The following is a 17,979-nucleotide window of genomic DNA, read 5'->3' as shown; positions in this document are numbered from 1 at the left end:
TATGTTGTCAATAGTTTTTAGTAAATTACACAGTTCGGTGACTTCTGCCGATTCCAATTCAGGCAGTCGCAATTTAATAAGGTTCTGCAGCGGCGTAAAAGCTTTTACATTGATTTTCTGTCAGAATGACGATGGAATGAAAAAACGTCAATAAACATATGCGGTGAGCTTTGGAGAAACGAAAGCTTTTATCATACTAGTGTTGTTATTAAGTTATATGTGTACATAAAATCATATTCTTGTATTCAAGGTACATCAGTTTACCTGGGTATTGAACCGTTAAACTCAAAAACTTTACTGGGTTTTATTTTTAAAAGTAAAGGGGCAAAGTGAGTAAATGTGTACTTCTTCTTGTATATGCGCGCATACTTATCAGTACTATAAACACGCACACAATACGCACCTTTCCGAAATCATTGAGATCCAGTTTCAGAGATTGTAAGCCGTCTAAACCCTTGAACGTGTCATCATATATTTGGCTCCAACTGCAATTACGACATGCAAACTTTCGTAGAGTCGACTGAGTAAGAAAGGGACCGTCACTTCTCAATACTATAGTGTTGTTACTTATATCCAGTTCACTTAGATCGGTGCCTAAAAACGCGTCTGGCTCAATGTGTGTCAGTTGATTGTCAGTTAGCCGAAGTCGTTGTAAATATTTCAATCCTACAAAGACCTAAAATATTTTCCATTTTTACTGTAGACAGACTCAGTACTGCATATAGTATACCTCTTTATTGATCGTTTTCAATTTATTACCGCTCAAATTGATTTCACGAATTTTAGTAATATTTGAAAAATCTTCCGCATGCAGTTCCGCGATATAGTTCTCACTTAAATCGAGGAGAAGAGATGTGGCCGGCAAATCCTTTGGGACTTGTGTCATTCCAGCGCCATTGCACAGTATATGTTTGTATTCTTCTAAACAAAGGCAGGCTTTGGGACAGCTTGGCTCCAGCACATGATTACTGCGTGGATAACTGTATGATGATATACTAAATAATGTTTTTGATTTACTTGTTGTTGGTATTGTGTTAGCCACAGTAGACGTTGACATTGAATGGTAATCTGGGTTAATGATGTCTAATGTAATTTTCTCTGCACTTCGAACTGTTTCGCTCTCAACATAATAATCATAGTCATCAGGATAGTCATCGTATGATGAGTTGTGATTTAGTATCGGAGGTGCAGCTTGCGTATGTTGAACACTAAATAGTTGGAAAACAGTATCAATACTTAAATTGGATGTTTAATGTTTGAGTTTTGAAGAAGAAGAAGAACGCCAAACACAAACAAGCCAAAAGATGACGTTCATTGTTGTTGTTGTAGCGGCTACTAAACCCCGCACAAGTCGGCTCATCCGTCAACAACAACACGACGTTCATTCATTCATTTGTGTGTATGTATGTATGTATGTATAAAGTATATTGCATGTATTAGGCTTAGAACTAGACTTCCGCCATTTTTATCCTATGTATCATCTTGGACTATAGATTCTGATTCAATAATCTACAAAATTTTTTAGAAATTTCCATCGAAGGTTAGAAGAAAATGTTCAAAAAATTTAATTGTGTAACTATAATGGAAATACTTATGTACATAGATGTACATACAAATAAAATTTAGCCAAATTTTTTTACTGCATTTACAAAAACAATTTGCTGTTAATATATTAGAAGTTGTTAAAATTGAAAATCTCGTGGAGTCTATTTAGCTATGCGTACCTTTTTGTTGAAACATTATACAATTTCAAAAAGGCACTTTCGTCATTTATTTTATAGGATTTAACTCATTTTTGCAAGATATACTTACATACATACATATGTATGTGCGTACAAACAAAAGCCATCTATCGGTTTTTGAAGTCTGGTATGAATTAATTAAGAGCATTGAACATTTAAATACATATTTGCCTAAACATTTATCTGCTTTTGTATAGCACATAACAGTTAGGTTGTAAAGGTGTGACCTCATTTTACATCAATTTCCTCCCTTAAAGGAAAGGTTTTCTGTCCGAGCAGAAAATCGCAGATACATACATACATATTTTGAAAGAATAGAAATCTTAAATAGGTTGGTTTATATTGCGTGCGAAAAAGTATAAAGACTCTTATTTATTGTTTTCGTCTTTAAGAGGGTTTGTCTAAAGTGATATCAAAAACAGATATATGTATGTATTGCCATTTCGAAAGATAAAATATCCTTTAAGCCATTTATCAAATAAAAAAATAAACTTATTGATATTAGGTGGTGCAACCTTGTCAATTTTCAAGCTTGTGATTTATTTTATATACAAAAAAAATCGGTACTGTGTTTCCATTTTATTTTATTTTAAGACTTGCACCAAAATATTTCGGAAAAATATTAAGATTTACGTGAGCTGGACCGATGTTCCACTGATACCTCATTGGTAGTGTTGCCGCGAATTCCTTTAAAAAAGGGGCTAAAGAAGAGCTAAGAAAAGTCGTTGGGGCTAAAAATGTTAGCTAAAATTTTTTACTTACATATACATATATACGTATACACGCAAACATTTTCAATAAGTAATGGTTGGTATAGAAAAACAATTAACTCTGGAAAAAAAGTTAATATTTTATCGAACCAAAGACCTTTTTGTATAAAAGGGGAAATATACGACACCAGCTTGCTGGCTCCATCAAGTGAGCATCAAAAATCTCATTATTACGATTCCGTTGTACAAATTTTTTAAATATTTGTATGCAGATTTTTTAAGCTTAAACTGCGTTGTCATCTGAGGGGATTTTTTTTTCAAAAATTCTTTAAGAAATTATGCATTTGTATTCATAAATAACTCCATTTTCGGAGGTATTTTCTCATCGGTCCAGCTCAGGCAAATCTTAAAATTTTTCCTAAATATTTTGGTGGACGTCTTCAAATATAATAAATTTTGTAGTCATGGAGGAAAAACCGCAACTTATTTTGGTGATGCAGTTTAATGTACAGATACATACATGCATACTTATGCAGATGTGTAAGATCACACCTTATCTTAATATAGAAAGGCCTTAACCCATTTTCTTTTTAAATTCAGCCCTGTACAAAGTTGGGTAGATTACTTTAGAAAGGTCTAATAGCATTTTGAAACATAAGCTACATCAATAAATTAGTTTCAGTGTTTATTAAAACCCACGATTTTGAAAAAATTCCCAACATAAGAACTTTAGTTTTTTTAAAGTTTTGTGACTTTCTATGTCTCATATGTATGTACAAAAACACCCCATTTGATCTAATTTTTTCTTGCTCACACCTTTTTTTCGCCTGCACTTCACGTGCTTCCTTTATACGATTTTATAAACGCAGGTACTCACGTCATCAACTGGGTTCTCCTCAGGATATTATTATCTCTTACGACTGAAACGAAAACGAACGCTATTGTGTGACACTACCAAGTTATGTATATATATACATAGTATATACGTACATTTTTATGCGTTTGTATGTACATATGCATACTCACGGCAGCCTTTTACTATGGATATATGTATGTATGTATATACGTTATTATCATTATGTCGCTCTTGTTTGTTCATTTAGAGGGTATCTAAAATTGCCAACCCTCATTTGTTTCAATTCGCCGCCTCTTTTACATTTCTACTTATCGTCACCTGAAATGCAATAGGCCATAACAAACATCGTCACTGAAATGCAAAAAGTTCTAACTAACAAAAACTCTAAATTTAATTTTTGATTGATATGATGCATTTTGTAGAATTACAACTCATCACATCATTTTATATGTAAAAAAAAAGTTATTAGTCGCAACGTTTCCATTTCAGTGTCAATGTTGGTTACGGCCTTTTGAATTTCAGGTGTGTATGTTTGTATGTACATATGTACGTACATACATACATTTATACATACAATCATATTTCCGTATTGTTTTGCTTTTAATTGATTAGTTAGTGTTTATATAAATTTGAAGTATTTTAAATTGTTCTTCAAAAAGGTAGCAGCTATAAATTTTGTCGTCTTTTGCAACCAATTCAAAGGTTTACCGCTTTGTTGATAAGTTCGCCAAAAATCATAAACAGCTAATTTCAACAATTACCTAACTGTGTACATACTTATTTATGATTAATTGAACCCCAATGCACAGAAAAAATATTATACATATGTATGTATATACATATGCTATACGCTATTCGTCTAAAGTCCATTTCATTTTATTCATATGACAACAGCATTTAAAATTTTTCTGTTAATTTACTGTAATGAGTTGGATAAATGCATACCAAGTGATTACTTTTGTATACAATTTTAAAACCCGTGTGATATATACTACGTACTTGCATACATATGTACATCTGTATATATTTTTGCCACACATACATATAATTTCATAGCTATTCGGTACTGAATCGCATTTTATATGAACTTCGCACTTTGAAACCTTTACGCTTTTTTAAAAGCGATAATACTATTATCGATTATTATGATATAGTATAGAGCGAGTTGTCAATTGGATTGATTGAAGATAGCTGACAAAGTAATATAGCAGCAATAAAATGTAAAATAAAGAATTGAACTGCAAATTTTATTGGCGCATATGGTTATAGTAGATTTTTTAAATGTTCAATGCTCATCAATAAAAATATTAAAATATTAATAAAAACAGTTATTTTACCTCAAACTGAGTATGAATATTAAGAGCAATCCGAACTTAAAATAAATGAGCATTTTGTTGGGAAAGTAACAAAATGTATTTGCAATTTACGAATGAGTACTTTCGAACACTTAAAAGATGTAAATTTGGGTTCATGTAGCACACATTGATTTTATTTTAATTTATTTTTGTTAATAAATAATTAATTCCATTGAATACTTTCGTGTTAATTATTCTGTTCTGTTCTATTTAATCACTTTGCGTACGTATTTAATGTTTTGCGTACGTATGTATGTACATATATACGAGTAGTATATTATTAGTCTTTTTATTTTCAGTTATAAATTTTTAATAATGCACCGGTACGTTTCGACGACTATTACAAATTTAGATCCATGTACTGTTTATTGTGTTATTTATGTTTTCAAAGTCATAAAACATTTAATATGCTGTTGTTTCCGTTGTCGCTTGATTACCACACTCGCAATGGGCTGAAAAGGTCGACATGCCGAATTTAACGAATGACCATTCTGTTCCAACCCGCGCTAGCAAATGGCGACTCTCATTAGCTTTAATTTACCACCGGAATGTGATCTCTTCTGATGCCAACCCTATACTCTCATCACAATATTTAATTTAGTCGTAATTGACGATTTCTCACTCTCAATCGTTTGGTTTTAAGAGTGAGAGAAAACGTTTGAAATCATAATTGCTTTTGTTATGATTTTTTGAGAATTTTTCATTTGTGAATGCATTTTTGTTGCGCGATTGCATTAACTTCCTCTGCACTTCAGCCGGTTCTAAATTTATTTTTCGATATTTTACAACGTCAGCTATTTACAAACCTAAGCACAAGGTTCACAGATGTATATTTATATATGTATGTATGTATATGTATGCATACACATATGGATATTTATGTATAATCATAAACCACTGGTTTTAATAAAAGCATTGTTATCGTCACCTGAAATGCAAAAAAAAAGACGTAACAAACATCATCGCTGAAATGCAAAAAGTCATAACTAATAAAAAAATTTCATCGAATTACAACTCCCCACACCATTTTATAAAAAAAAAAAATTAAAATATTAGTCACGACTTTTTCCATTCCATTTGCGATGTTGTTACGTCTTTTTGCACTTCAGGTGACGATGTGCTGTTTTCTGCGAATATTACATATGCACGTATTAAAGTATGTATGTATGCAGATGCGTATGTCAAAAACCGGCAAGTGCAATTTGTACACATACATACATACATATGTAGGTGGTGACATAAGAAAACGTCAACAATTTTTTTCAACGCAGCAAGTAGCTATAATGCATATTTTTACAAAGAAAACAGTGTTAGCAATTTTTAAATTATTATCACCACATTTGATTCACACACAATAACACGGTATCAATCCGTACACTGTTTGTATAGGCTCCCTCTATTATCGCCATTACGCTGTCGATCACAAAAAGTTAACCTTTGAACGATTCAAATGATTCGATTAAAGCTTTGTTTTTGCCTCTAGTTTTTTCATATATGTACATATGTATATGCAGTCGTTTAACACTGCAGTACTATGTATGTTTTTGTGTACATATGTTTATTAAACATTTCCCGGTGCTTTTCACTCAGTAGCTCTTATTCATGTCATGTTGTTTTAACTAACTTTTTTTTTTTTAATTTTTGCACTAAATTATCAACAAATAGCCCATGCGTTTATTCATGTCAAGGCAGATTTGTTTCAGTCAGTTTTGAAGTTACAAAACTTTACTTGGTTTTACTTTGCGACGCCGGGATTGCTTAGCAGACTCATCAACTAAGTGATTGCTTGGGCGATTGTGGAACGGGTAAATATCATGTCTATGCGGACAAACTCTGCCACACTAAACTGTTAAATTCGAGCGCTGAGCTATAACTGATTTTGTTGCTGAAGCTTTTGAAGCACAGCAAATGATGCAGAAATTTTTGGCTGGGAAATCACAAAGAGAGAGAGAGAGAGATTGAGAGAGCCATTGCTTAGTTGGAGGAAACCAGTGTTTCAGTTTGGTCAAATTTTTGTTTATTGAAAAAAAATATTTAAGACTTTTCTACATATAATTGGGGTGTCGTAAGTGTCGTATTGTTATATGTCGTAAACTTTAAACGCCTTAAAAATATACTAAGGGGGCTCGCAAAGTACCATAAAAGTCATATTATGAATTTTTGCAGTGTTAAAAAATAGTTGGTTGTCGTTTAAAGTTCTGTAAATATTTATTTGAACTTTAAAAGTTTACGACACTTTCGACACCGTTGTGAATCCCCCAAATGGGTATATGTATTAAGTATGACTTCCATTAGTTTTGTATGCAGATACAAATTAACGAAAAATAGTTTTAAGAACTTTCACTATCACTTGGTATGCCATTGAACAATATATATGCATTATATTAAAGGAGTTGTAAATATATGTACATATTTATATGTATGTAAATAGGTATGTACGTATGTAAATTTGTATATTAATTTAACCTTCACTCTATGAAAGGTTTTTACACCCTGAATCCGTATATGTTCTAAATATGAAACAAATCGGACTATAAATACGAATTTTTCAAATATTTCGACACCTGCGCCACGCAGTGTGCTTTATGAACACTCCATGCGAATAAATCGTAGCGCTTTCGACAGAAGCAATACTTTGATATGAAACAAAATGGTTTTGAAAGCTAATGGTATTCCGTTTCACGGAAAAATACTGGCATTGACCCAAAATTACTCCTTAACCTTATAAAAATTGGTAAAAAATAGTGTTCTTCAAAAAAATACCATGCACAATCCACCAGATTTGTTCCATAAAGAAATTTTTTGTATGTTACAAAGTGTAGTGAGCTGCTACAAAAAACAAAAAAACAGTGAAAGGCTTTCCCTAAATTTTACAAGCTTTTATTTAACTTCACTTTTATTGTATGTACATATGTAGTATGTCCTGCAATCAATATTTCACCATACATACTATGTATGTATCTAATCATGTACATACATACATACATACATTGGAGCTATTCTCGAAGTCTTGCAAAGTTCTTGCACGGTATGCAAAGCTGTCCCATGGCAAAACCGATTTTTTACTATGCAATCTGTGCACCGTGAAAGGGCTTTTCAAGGCTACGGAAATATCCCCATTGGGTATCTTCTTTTCTTTCTATAATCATTTACGTGGTTCGAGGCTAAAATACATCGCCAGAGAAACATCGATATATCTATGGTTTCCGATGTTCTGCAATTTGTTAATTTCTAGTTAAATTTAAAGCAATATTGAATACTTTAATAATTATGAATGTATTTTCTTGTATTTTATTATCCTTTCTATACCCTTTCTATTATTAGAATCAAAATGCATACCATCGTATAGTCGTTCGGTCCTAAAGATCATAGGCCTGATCTTGTTGAAATTCTAAGGGGTGTTTGTTCTGTTTTAACGGCTAGGTTATTAGCATGCAGAATGAATCCAACAATTTTATTGAGCTTGAGGCCGTTTTTTTATGAAAAATGGGAGATCACCACATCTACTAATCAGACTTCTTCAACCGCGGTCACTGAGGAGATGTGGTGGTCTCTCAAATAGCAGCTATAACTTCTACCTTTTGTAAATTATTGTTGATTTTCAATAACAGTTTTCATAAGAAGCGGCCTCAAGCTCAATAAATTTGTTGAATATAATTGTTATAGGGCCATAAATAACAAAAAAAAGTCTGAATTAATAATAAATTTAAGGTCAGTCAAACATACCGAAAGAAAGTCGGAGAGTCTTAAAGTCGATGTTTAAAACATCGGTAAATCTTCCATCGATGTATCGTCAATTTCGCGATGTTAGTAAATTGTAAACGTCGATGGCAAACATCGAAAATTGAACCGATATTATCGTTTGCATCCCTAATATTAAAAATTTTGACATTGTTTTCAAAATTTTCTTTTTGATGCAGAAATGTTCCTAAAGAATATACTTAGATGCATTCTTTCTGCATTATATGTAAATAAAATTTTGAAAAAAAAATTTCGCTTACGTCTTTTTGGCAATTAGGGCTTGATATGATCTACAACTTTGGTCTATTTATTTTCATGACAACGTTTAACGTTTGTGAGAAAAATGAAAGTTTCTTCATACAATATCATGTGAAAAGAACAAGCATGAATATAATACACCTGTATTCCTCTATTTTTCGGTTGAACTACAATTAGTTGCCACTTAACTACTCTTATTCCTGATCTTTTCTCTTTTGGAATGCATTCTGATGATCTGCACAGATAACATATTTCTAGCCGAACTTAAACACATGCGTAATTTTTCGCATTGACGTCAAGGTCAGCGGATGCTGCACTACATTCGCACTATCTATCTATTTTGTCTTTTCACAGTGTAAAGAAACGTTCACTGCACTGACTGACTAGCCGCCCACAACCATTTCAGATGATAGCAATGGCGCTTAATTTTTTCACTTTATTATCTTAACCGTTGCTGATTGACTTTAATTCTTTCGCATTGGCGCAGATTTTTTGAACGTCCGATTTTTAACTAGGAGAATCATACTTTTTATTTTCATTTATCTCTTTCTTGACACTTATTTTCTAATAAAACATTTTGAATACGTGCATGGTCAAGCTTACAACTATTAAATAAATTTGCATATTTAAATGAAAGTATGTGAATCCATGTACATATGTATGTACTGCACAGCATAGAATTATATGTTGATTATATATGTACATAGATATTTATTTATCGTTAGCGTAATTTACTAAGGCCCTAGCCAACACTTTTTTCGATACTCCTTTTTTCATAGATTTTGGTGGGATGTATTAAAATACACCTTCAGTAAAAATCTTAACGTCCCAGTACCGAAAACAAGAAAACAACGAAGTTACATGCCATTTTTTAAAAAGCCCTACCTGTTTTTCATATTCATTATACCTTTCATGAGCATGAAATGGTGTTATAACTTTGGTCCGATGTTTGTAAGTACCAGAACAAAAAGAGATAGACCCATTAAAATGTATACTTATATGATCAGAACGTCGAGCTGAGTTGATTTATCCATGTCCGTCTGTCCGTCTGTCCGTCTGTCTGTCTGTCCGTCTGTTTGTATGCAATCTAGTCTCTCAGTTTTCGAGATATCCGGATCAAATTTGTTAGGTGGGTGTATTTTTATAATGTATTAATCATTTGTCGGAACCGGAAGAATCGGACCACTATAACATATAGCTCCCATACAACTGATTGTTCAGATACGAGATTTTTCGTTGCAGCACTTGCACTCATTATCAACAGAATGCTTACAGTGAAAATTACAAAGATCGGTTCACTATAACCTATAGCTCCCATACAACTGATTGTTCAGATATAAAATTTTTCGTTATAACTCCTCCATTTATATAGCTGGGAACAGGAAATTCCGCACTGTTTTCAATAATTATCAACAGAAAACTTACAGTGAAAATTAAAAAGATCGGATAACTATAACCTATAGCTCCCATACAACTGATTGTTCAGATATGAGATTTTTCGTTATAATTCATCCATTTATGCAGCTAGGAACATGAAATTTCGCACCATTTTCACTCATTATTAACAGAATACTTACAGTGAAAATAACAAGGATTGGGTGACTACAACATATACCTTCCATACATCTGATTGTTCAGATATGGGATTTTACTGTAAAACTCCTTTATTTGAACAGCTAAAACCGATAAATTTCGTAAGATATTTTATAAATAATAATACAAAGTCTACTGAGAAAATCGTCAAAATCTATGCTGTATAAGCTTTATCTCCTATACCACTTATTGTTCAGATACCAGTTTTTGCGATATATTTCCTTTATGTAGGAAACTAAACCCAATAAATTGTGTTACCGGTTTATATACCGATCACATAGCAGTGAAAATCACTTAGATTGGTGCCATATAAAGTATATCTTCCATACCTCTGAATGTTTAGATGCGATTTTTTATATAAGTATGTAACTCCTCTATCGATGTATGCAGATGTATTCAAAATCAGTAATCTGTTAAACTAAAAATTGCAGATGTTCATGAAAGGTATTAAGCCTTCGGCATAGCCGAAGACAGCGCTGCTCTTACTTGTTTTATAATGTTTTTTGATCATTTATAATTAAAAATTTGTTGGTTAGGGCCTTTGTGAATTATGGTAACGATATGTACCTATGGATTTTCCCATGTGTTTGTTGTTAGTTGACATATTTTTAAGTACATATGTTTTGTATGTAGATTTTCGATGTTTAATATCCTCTGTAATTACAGTATTGCAACGGCGGTGATTTGGCGGACTATCTCACTGTAAAGGGAACTCTGAGTGAGGACACTGTCAGACTCTTTCTCATACAATTAGGTAAATTTAAATAATTTAGAAAGGTGTTGGCGTTGTTATTCTCAATTGTATTGCAGCCGGTGCCATGAAAGCGCTTTACACTAAAGGAATTGTGCATCGTGATCTTAAACCACAAAATATATTGTTGTCGCACAATTATGGCAAAACTTTGCCTGCGCCGTCGAAAATCACATTGAAAATAGGTAGGTCAACATTTATGTGATATTTCATTACATTCATTTACAAAATATAAACATTATTCCCCTTGCTTCTGCATCTATCTGCAGCGGATTTTGGTTTTGCACGCTTCCTAAATGAGGGTGTTATGGCGGCTACACTTTGCGGTTCACCCATGTACATGGTTAGTGGTGACAGTATATTTTTTAGTAATTCGCAATTCAATTATATTATTTTAGGCTCCTGAGGTTATAATGTCTTTACAATACGATGCAAAAGCTGATCTCTGGTCTTTGGGTACCATCGTGTATCAATGTCTGACTGGCAAAGCACCATTCTTTGCACAAACTCCGAATGAATTGAAGGGATATTACGAAAAGAATGCCAACTTGGCGCCAAAGTAAGAGCTTATTTATTTATATATATATGTATGTACATACTTGTTCAAATATAACGGATACTGTTCGTATGTAGTGTCAATAATGAACATCCAAGATTTTGATTTTAGCAGGGACCTAACTGTTATGATTTGTATAGTAAAAATAAAACTTTATCCCTTTAAATAGAATTTCTTTTTTTATTTTATGTTATCGTTATTTTGTAATTTTTATATTTAAGATCAAAAATACATTATCGTGTAGGATTTTTTCCGACCATGCAGAGACTAACAACATGTTAAGCAAAAGTTTAAAACTTTATACAAAATATAAATTTCGAAATGATTCTATATGTTATTAAACATGCGATATGTATGTATACAACATGTTACAATTTGTTTGAGGCACTGTATTTCATCATTATTTTGTTATTTCGATATTTTCGATCATATCAGAACCATTTTGGAGGTTAAAAAGAATTCGAAGCGGTCTTAAGATTGGAAAAATAAAAAAACAAAACGCTTATCGATTAAATAAAGGTCCAAAAATAACGATTATTCTTTATAAAAATGATAAAAATCATCAAATAGCAACTATATCAGCTCAATAAAATAGAAATCTTCATACCAAAAGAAATCAAAATAACGATTATTTTAAGTATTTTTTTTAATCATGTATTCATTGTTTCACAGAATACCCAGCGGGGTCTCACCGGATTTACGTGACTTGCTGTTATGTTTGCTGCGGCGCAATGCAAAGGACAGAATTTCGTTTGAGAGTTTTTTTCAGTCATCGTTTCTTACAGGGCAAAAAAATCACCACTTCTGTTTCTCCTAGTAAGTCAAAATAACTCGAAGTTTATTCGCACATGCAATACATACGTATTTATATGTATGTACATTAGGGTGGTCCAAAAAAAAATTTAAAGTCGGAATTGTAATGCCCTCACCCCTCAGGATTATTCTATATCGAAAAAAAGTATACACCTTTTTTATTTTGATATCAAAAAATATTTAGAAGTCGCTCAAAGCGCTCAAAGTTTTCCATGTATTTTTACATGGGGAAAAAACAACTTTTCGTAGAAATGGTATAGAATTCTTGAAAATCACTATTTTTCGATCGGAAAACTCTAGTTCTCTTCAGGAGACTTTCAACAATAATACTCAATTGTTTATTTAACCATTTTTTCAATACTAACGATTTTTTATTGGCCCCCCCACTACATTTTTCGGGTTTCTGTGGGTTTTTGGCGGACCTATAAATTATAGTTGCGACGAAAAGATTGTTAAATAAACAATTTAGTATTATTGTTGGGAATCTCCTGCAGATAAACAGAGTTTTCGGATAGAATAATATTGATTTTTAAGAATTCTATACCATTTCTACAAAAAATTGCTTTTTCCCTATATGAAATACCTGGAAAACGTTGGCGCTTTGAGCGACCTCTTAAATATTTTTTAATTAAAAAAAAAAAATAGGGATATATTTTTTTCGGTATAGAACAATCCTAGGGGTGAGAGCATAAAAATTCCGACTTTACTTTTTCACATGCATTTTTGGAACACACTAATGTTCATACATATATGCATATATGTACGTAAATATGTACATACTTTTCTTATGTATGTATATATGATTATAATTGTTTCCAGCGGATGTTCCCCCACAATTAAGTTTGGCAACCACTCCGCCAACAAAAACGAAAAGTCCTCTTCAGCAACTTCAACAACTGCAGCAGCTTTGCGAAGCTGACGTTGAGGCTGCTGCAGTACAACAAGACGATAATACAGGTATGGATGGTTGTAGCCAACCACAAACATTTACTTTGAAATACATATGAAAGATTATAATTATATTCCTTGGCATATAAAGGTGTATTAATAAACTTAATTGTGTCTTTATATTTACTTTTAGTTTCCGTTGTAGAGAATCCGGCTATTTGCGCTACCATCACGAACGTAGGCGTGCTTTGCGACAGCGAGAATAATAGCGCTTCATCTGGTTCCCCAGAAGACTCAGATGACTTTGTTCTGGTGCCTAAGAATCTCCCAGAAGATCAAACTGTCATCGAATATGAGAAAAAGTATGAAAATCGTACAGATGGTGAATTAATTAAACCTAAACGTTCCCATTTTCTTCAAATCAGGCATTCAGCCGCATGCCAAGCTGCACAAACGACTAATCATTCAAGTCCACCACGCCCAAGCAGTCTACCAATCTCAGAACCAAAGCCGGTTCCTGCACCAGCTCGTCGGTTCTCGACAAATACAGTTGATCCTGTGGCTGGAACGAATGCGTCTCCAGCTGTTGGTAATTATGCAGCTAACATCAAAGCTCAACGCATGTGATCTAATAACTCTAATAATATTGCAGTGGCATCGTCACCAAAGCAAACGGTTGTCGGCGTGAGCGGGCAACAGTTTCCTCGGTCACAGCCAATCAGCGTCAAACAACGTGCTGAACATCGCAAGACTAGTGTCAGCAGCGATATTAATTCCATTTCGCCGCCAGCAGTGCAGTTTGCCATTGGCACCCCGCCTGCACGTCGGCGTTCAGCTTCCGGTAGTTCATTGTCGGAGACGCCACCACCAAGTGCACCTTGTACTTGGCAAGTAAGCCCTGGTACACAAACACAGTCTCCTCTGCGGCGTTCAGGCCACAGTTCGCCAGTTCTTCCGTCTACATTAGCTAAATTGCCTACTTTGGGTAGTCCCACACTTATTGTGGGTCCCGGTTCGGTCGGTTCACTGGGTTCCGGGTCTGGTGGATCAGAAAATAACAATCAGCATCACGTGTTGGGTCCGCGTGCATTTACATTACCAGAGCTAGGTGCTACGGGAGGCTTGCAAAGTTTGCTGGATACAGCTAGCAGTCGGGCCACCGGCGTAGAAGGGCATCAACTTCATACTTTCCATGCACCTGAACTGTCGGAGGAGACACTCATGGACCGCGAGCATAATGAAACACTTTCCAAATTGAATTTTGTTTTGGCACTTACCGACTGCATACAAGAGGTTGCGGATTCCCGTTGTGCACCTCTTTCAGCGCTAATGGCTGTGGGTGCAACCTCCTCTGACCAGCAGTCCATACCGCCACATGCGCCTGAACATTGTAAACGAGCTGAGCGGCTAGTGTTGTTGGTACGTGCTTTGCATCTCCTTTCGAGTGGATTGAATTTGGCTTCCCAACAATTACGTAGTGGAAATCTTAAACCCTCATCAAACGTCAAGAATGGTGGGTAAACTTGATTCAAAATAAAATTAATATGTGTTATAGGCACGGTATGTACAAAAATAACATATACAATCCTTTTATATAGCTTTGCTTACAATGAACTCCAAATATCGATCAATTTTATTCGAATCAAAAAAATTAAATGTTTCTGGTTTGTTGCAAAAAGCAAATGCATTCAACATTACAGCTGACAAAATCCTCTATGACTATGCTTTGGATATGGTGAGTAGACAGTTTATTATTCCTTTTTTGTGTAAAGGTTAATGTGGTGATACGAAAAGATACTCGGTTACTCAATTGAAAAACGATGTGAATTTTAAATAACAAGTGCAATTAGATCACAATAATTGGAAAAAGAGACATCTCGCAGACATTTTTCAAAAGTGTATATTGATTCCAACTTTATAATTTTTGGTCCTTGAGTTGAGTCCCTTTTTGAGAACGTTTGCGATATGGATATACATATGTAGATATGTATCTAAAAAAATAATTTCGTTCATTCTGTTTCATTATTCGCTAGTGTCAAGCGGCCGCCTTGGACGAGTTGCTAAGTAATACAAAAAATTGCTTTGAACGCTATAATACGGCGCACATACTGCTGCATTCGTTGGTACAGAAATGCAACCATCCACAGGACAAGATGTTACTGAATAAATGTATAACTGCGAAACAAACTTAAATTATCTATACAAATAGCGCAAATACTTTGTTTGTCTTTTTCAGATCGTGACGCAGTGGAGAAGCGTTTAAATATTTTGCAGCAGCAAGGGTACATATATGTCACCGATGAAAACTCTTAAGGTTCTGAATTCAGAGTTTACTCTTCATTTTCGAACTTTTATATTTTGGTCATGAATTTGAAAATTTCTGACCACTCAAGCCACTGTTCTGCAGCACCTGAAAGTTTATTTAAGTAAATTAATATTTAACCAATATTTTATATAACCCTGAGAGCGAGCGTATGTGATTGAATTAAAGGTGTACCACGAAAATACATTCATCCATGTATATATATATATATATATATATATATATATATACATATATTAAATAATGCAATTTTCGCTTTACCAAAAAAGTCTTTACTTTAAAATTTATTTATGTATGTAAATACTTCAAGGTATGATATGTACCCTTACAGTTATTAGCTTATACATTGATCTGCATTTTTGGGGAACCTATATAAAATAATATTAAAAATGGTTAATTAAACAATTGGGTGTTATTTATTGGAAGTCTCCTGAAGAGAAACAGAGTTTTCCAATCGAAAAATATTGATTTTGAAGAATTCCATATCATTTCTACGAAAAATAATTTTTTCCCCATATAAAATACATGCATAGACAACTTTTAGCGCTTTGAACGACCTCTGAATATTTTTTGATTTCAAAATAAAAAAGCGAGGTATATTTTTGTGTATATAACAATCCTAGGGGCGAGAGTACTAAAATTCTTGCTTTACTTTTTTTTACCACCCTAATATACATATCTACATATCGTCACCTGAATTGCGAAAAGACGTAACAAACATCGTCGCTGAAATAAAAAAGAAGCAACTAATAAAAAATGCAAAATTCATTTTTTGATTGATATGTCCATCATTGAATTACAACTCGCACATCATTTTATGAAAAAGAAAAATTATTTGTCACGACTTTTTACATTTGAGTTACAATGTTGTTACGTCTTTTTGCATTTCAGGTGACGATATAAATAGTATATTTATTATGTAACTATGGAGTGAACGCCAATATATTACAAGTGTTCAGTTATGTACTATCAATATGCAGATAAAAAATACATTAACATCTATGATTATATGATTAGACCGCTCATCATCCTAAAAATGATGCCAGTAAATTTTTAATAAATTTTCAGATTATGAGAATTATTGATAAATTTTATTGTTTTTTAACAATTGACAATTACATGATCACAACGGAAATACACGAATATATTGTTCATATATGTATCTCTGATGGAAAAATGGAATAACTTCCAAATTCATTTATGAATGTAGTGTGTCATTAAAACAAATGCTTACAATGTATCAATTTAAACCGAGAGGAATGTAATAATACACTAATAAAAATTGATTACTCTTAAACTAAAATTTTACCTTTTAACACATGAATGAGTTTAATAAATACATACGTAAATATGTAATTACCATTCCGCTCATTTACTTCAATAGTGTCATAACTCAAAAAATGGAAACTCGACAAAAACGGCTTTAAAGTTTTGAGTTTACATATCGACACCTGAGTATTGGTTTGAATTTGGTTAAAGAACACCCCATCTCAGAATTTGATTGAAGAGATAGGGGCTCATAATGCGGATTAAAAACGCCCTATGTATCTCAAAATTGAAATTGTATTTGGCTTTTTGACAGCAGTTATCCCAACTTCGAAATTTCTATGTGAAATTTCGTTCACCCGAAATCGTTCCCATTCATGATAAACCCCCTATTATGAATTTTTATACGGTAGACTATAAACGCTTGCAAGCATATCGTATGAAAAATGTGTTTTTACGTGACGAGTAATACGATATCGTTGGCTGTGGTTTTTGATCACTTTTTATTGTGAACCAGCACAAATGAAAAATGAAAACCTATTTTGGTTCTAGTGAGATACTGGTAATCAATACAGCTATGAAATTTTTACACAACATTAAAGGTTGCGATGATTTCTGCATACTTAGCTCAATATTTGAATTTTTTTGGATTATGACACTATTGAAGTAAATAAGCGATATGTACTAGAATAAATGTCAGTAATTAAAGATAATCTTACGTTGTATGCCAGAGTGTTAAGATGAAGTTTTGTTTGATTAAGATCCCTAATTTCTATAGTGAGGGTTTTTTTGAGTTGCTAAGTTATTGCAGAGGACGATCGATATGTACATATGTAGGTGTATGCCCCCAACATGTATTCGTACATGAAAATTGCCAGTTTGTATAAAAAAGTTCCTTCTTTCGAACTTACTCCTTAAATACTTATGTGCTTTTTACAAGTATGTACGTATGTACATATCGTCGTTTAAAGTACAAAGCCGCATAACTGGAATTTTTTGCCAAAAATTCATCCTTCCTGAAATATACTATCCAGAACTTATGATGGCTATTTAAAAAAGGCAACCATTCTCAAATATGACTGTTTTTACTCTCTAGAAAATAATTTATACAGCCTCACATACGCGGT

At 33.2% G+C, this 17,979-nt stretch overlaps 3 protein-coding genes and 1 pseudogene across 4 annotated transcripts in view; 2 read left to right on the top strand and 2 right to left on the bottom strand.

Moving 5' to 3' along the window:
- Nucleotides 1–6,523, bottom strand: part of LOC118739695 (slit homolog 1 protein-like) — an 8,715-nt gene extending 2,192 nt beyond the window's left edge. Inside the window, exons 1-5 of one of the 2 annotated variants that reach the window (XM_036471187.1) lie at nt 6,017–6,523; nt 4,646–5,469; nt 731–1,208; nt 404–676; nt 4–117 (exon numbers count right to left, since the gene is read on the bottom strand). In XM_036471187.1, coding sequence (XP_036327080.1) covers nt 4–117; nt 404–676; nt 731–1,208; nt 4,646–4,698 — 918 coding nt within the window. In that variant the 5' untranslated portion in view covers nt 4,699–5,469; nt 6,017–6,523. The remainder of the gene's footprint in view (nt 1–3; nt 118–403; nt 677–730; nt 1,209–4,645; nt 5,470–6,016) is intronic. The other variant, XM_036471188.1, reaches the window with a different exon arrangement.
- The window catches only part of LOC118739691 (serine/threonine-protein kinase unc-51-like), a 57,566-nt gene that overhangs the window by 17,518 nt on the left and 22,069 nt on the right, over nt 1–17,979 (top strand). The gene's annotated exons all lie outside the window — the stretch shown is intronic.
- LOC118739694 (slit homolog 1 protein-like) overlaps nt 1–17,979 on the bottom strand; it is a 33,199-nt gene that overhangs the window by 2,192 nt on the left and 13,028 nt on the right. The gene's annotated exons all lie outside the window — the stretch shown is intronic.
- On the top strand, nt 10,924–15,651 carry LOC118739692 (annotated as a pseudogene).

Source organism: Rhagoletis pomonella, unplaced genomic scaffold, assembly GCF_013731165.1.
Source record: "Rhagoletis pomonella isolate Grant_MI unplaced genomic scaffold, Rhpom_1.0 Rhpom_scaffold_00005, whole genome shotgun sequence".
Classification (NCBI taxonomy): Eukaryota; Metazoa; Arthropoda; class Insecta; order Diptera; family Tephritidae; genus Rhagoletis; species Rhagoletis pomonella.
The sequence above is the reverse complement of the archived record's forward strand: the minus strand, read 5'-3'. Positions and strand labels throughout refer to the sequence as shown.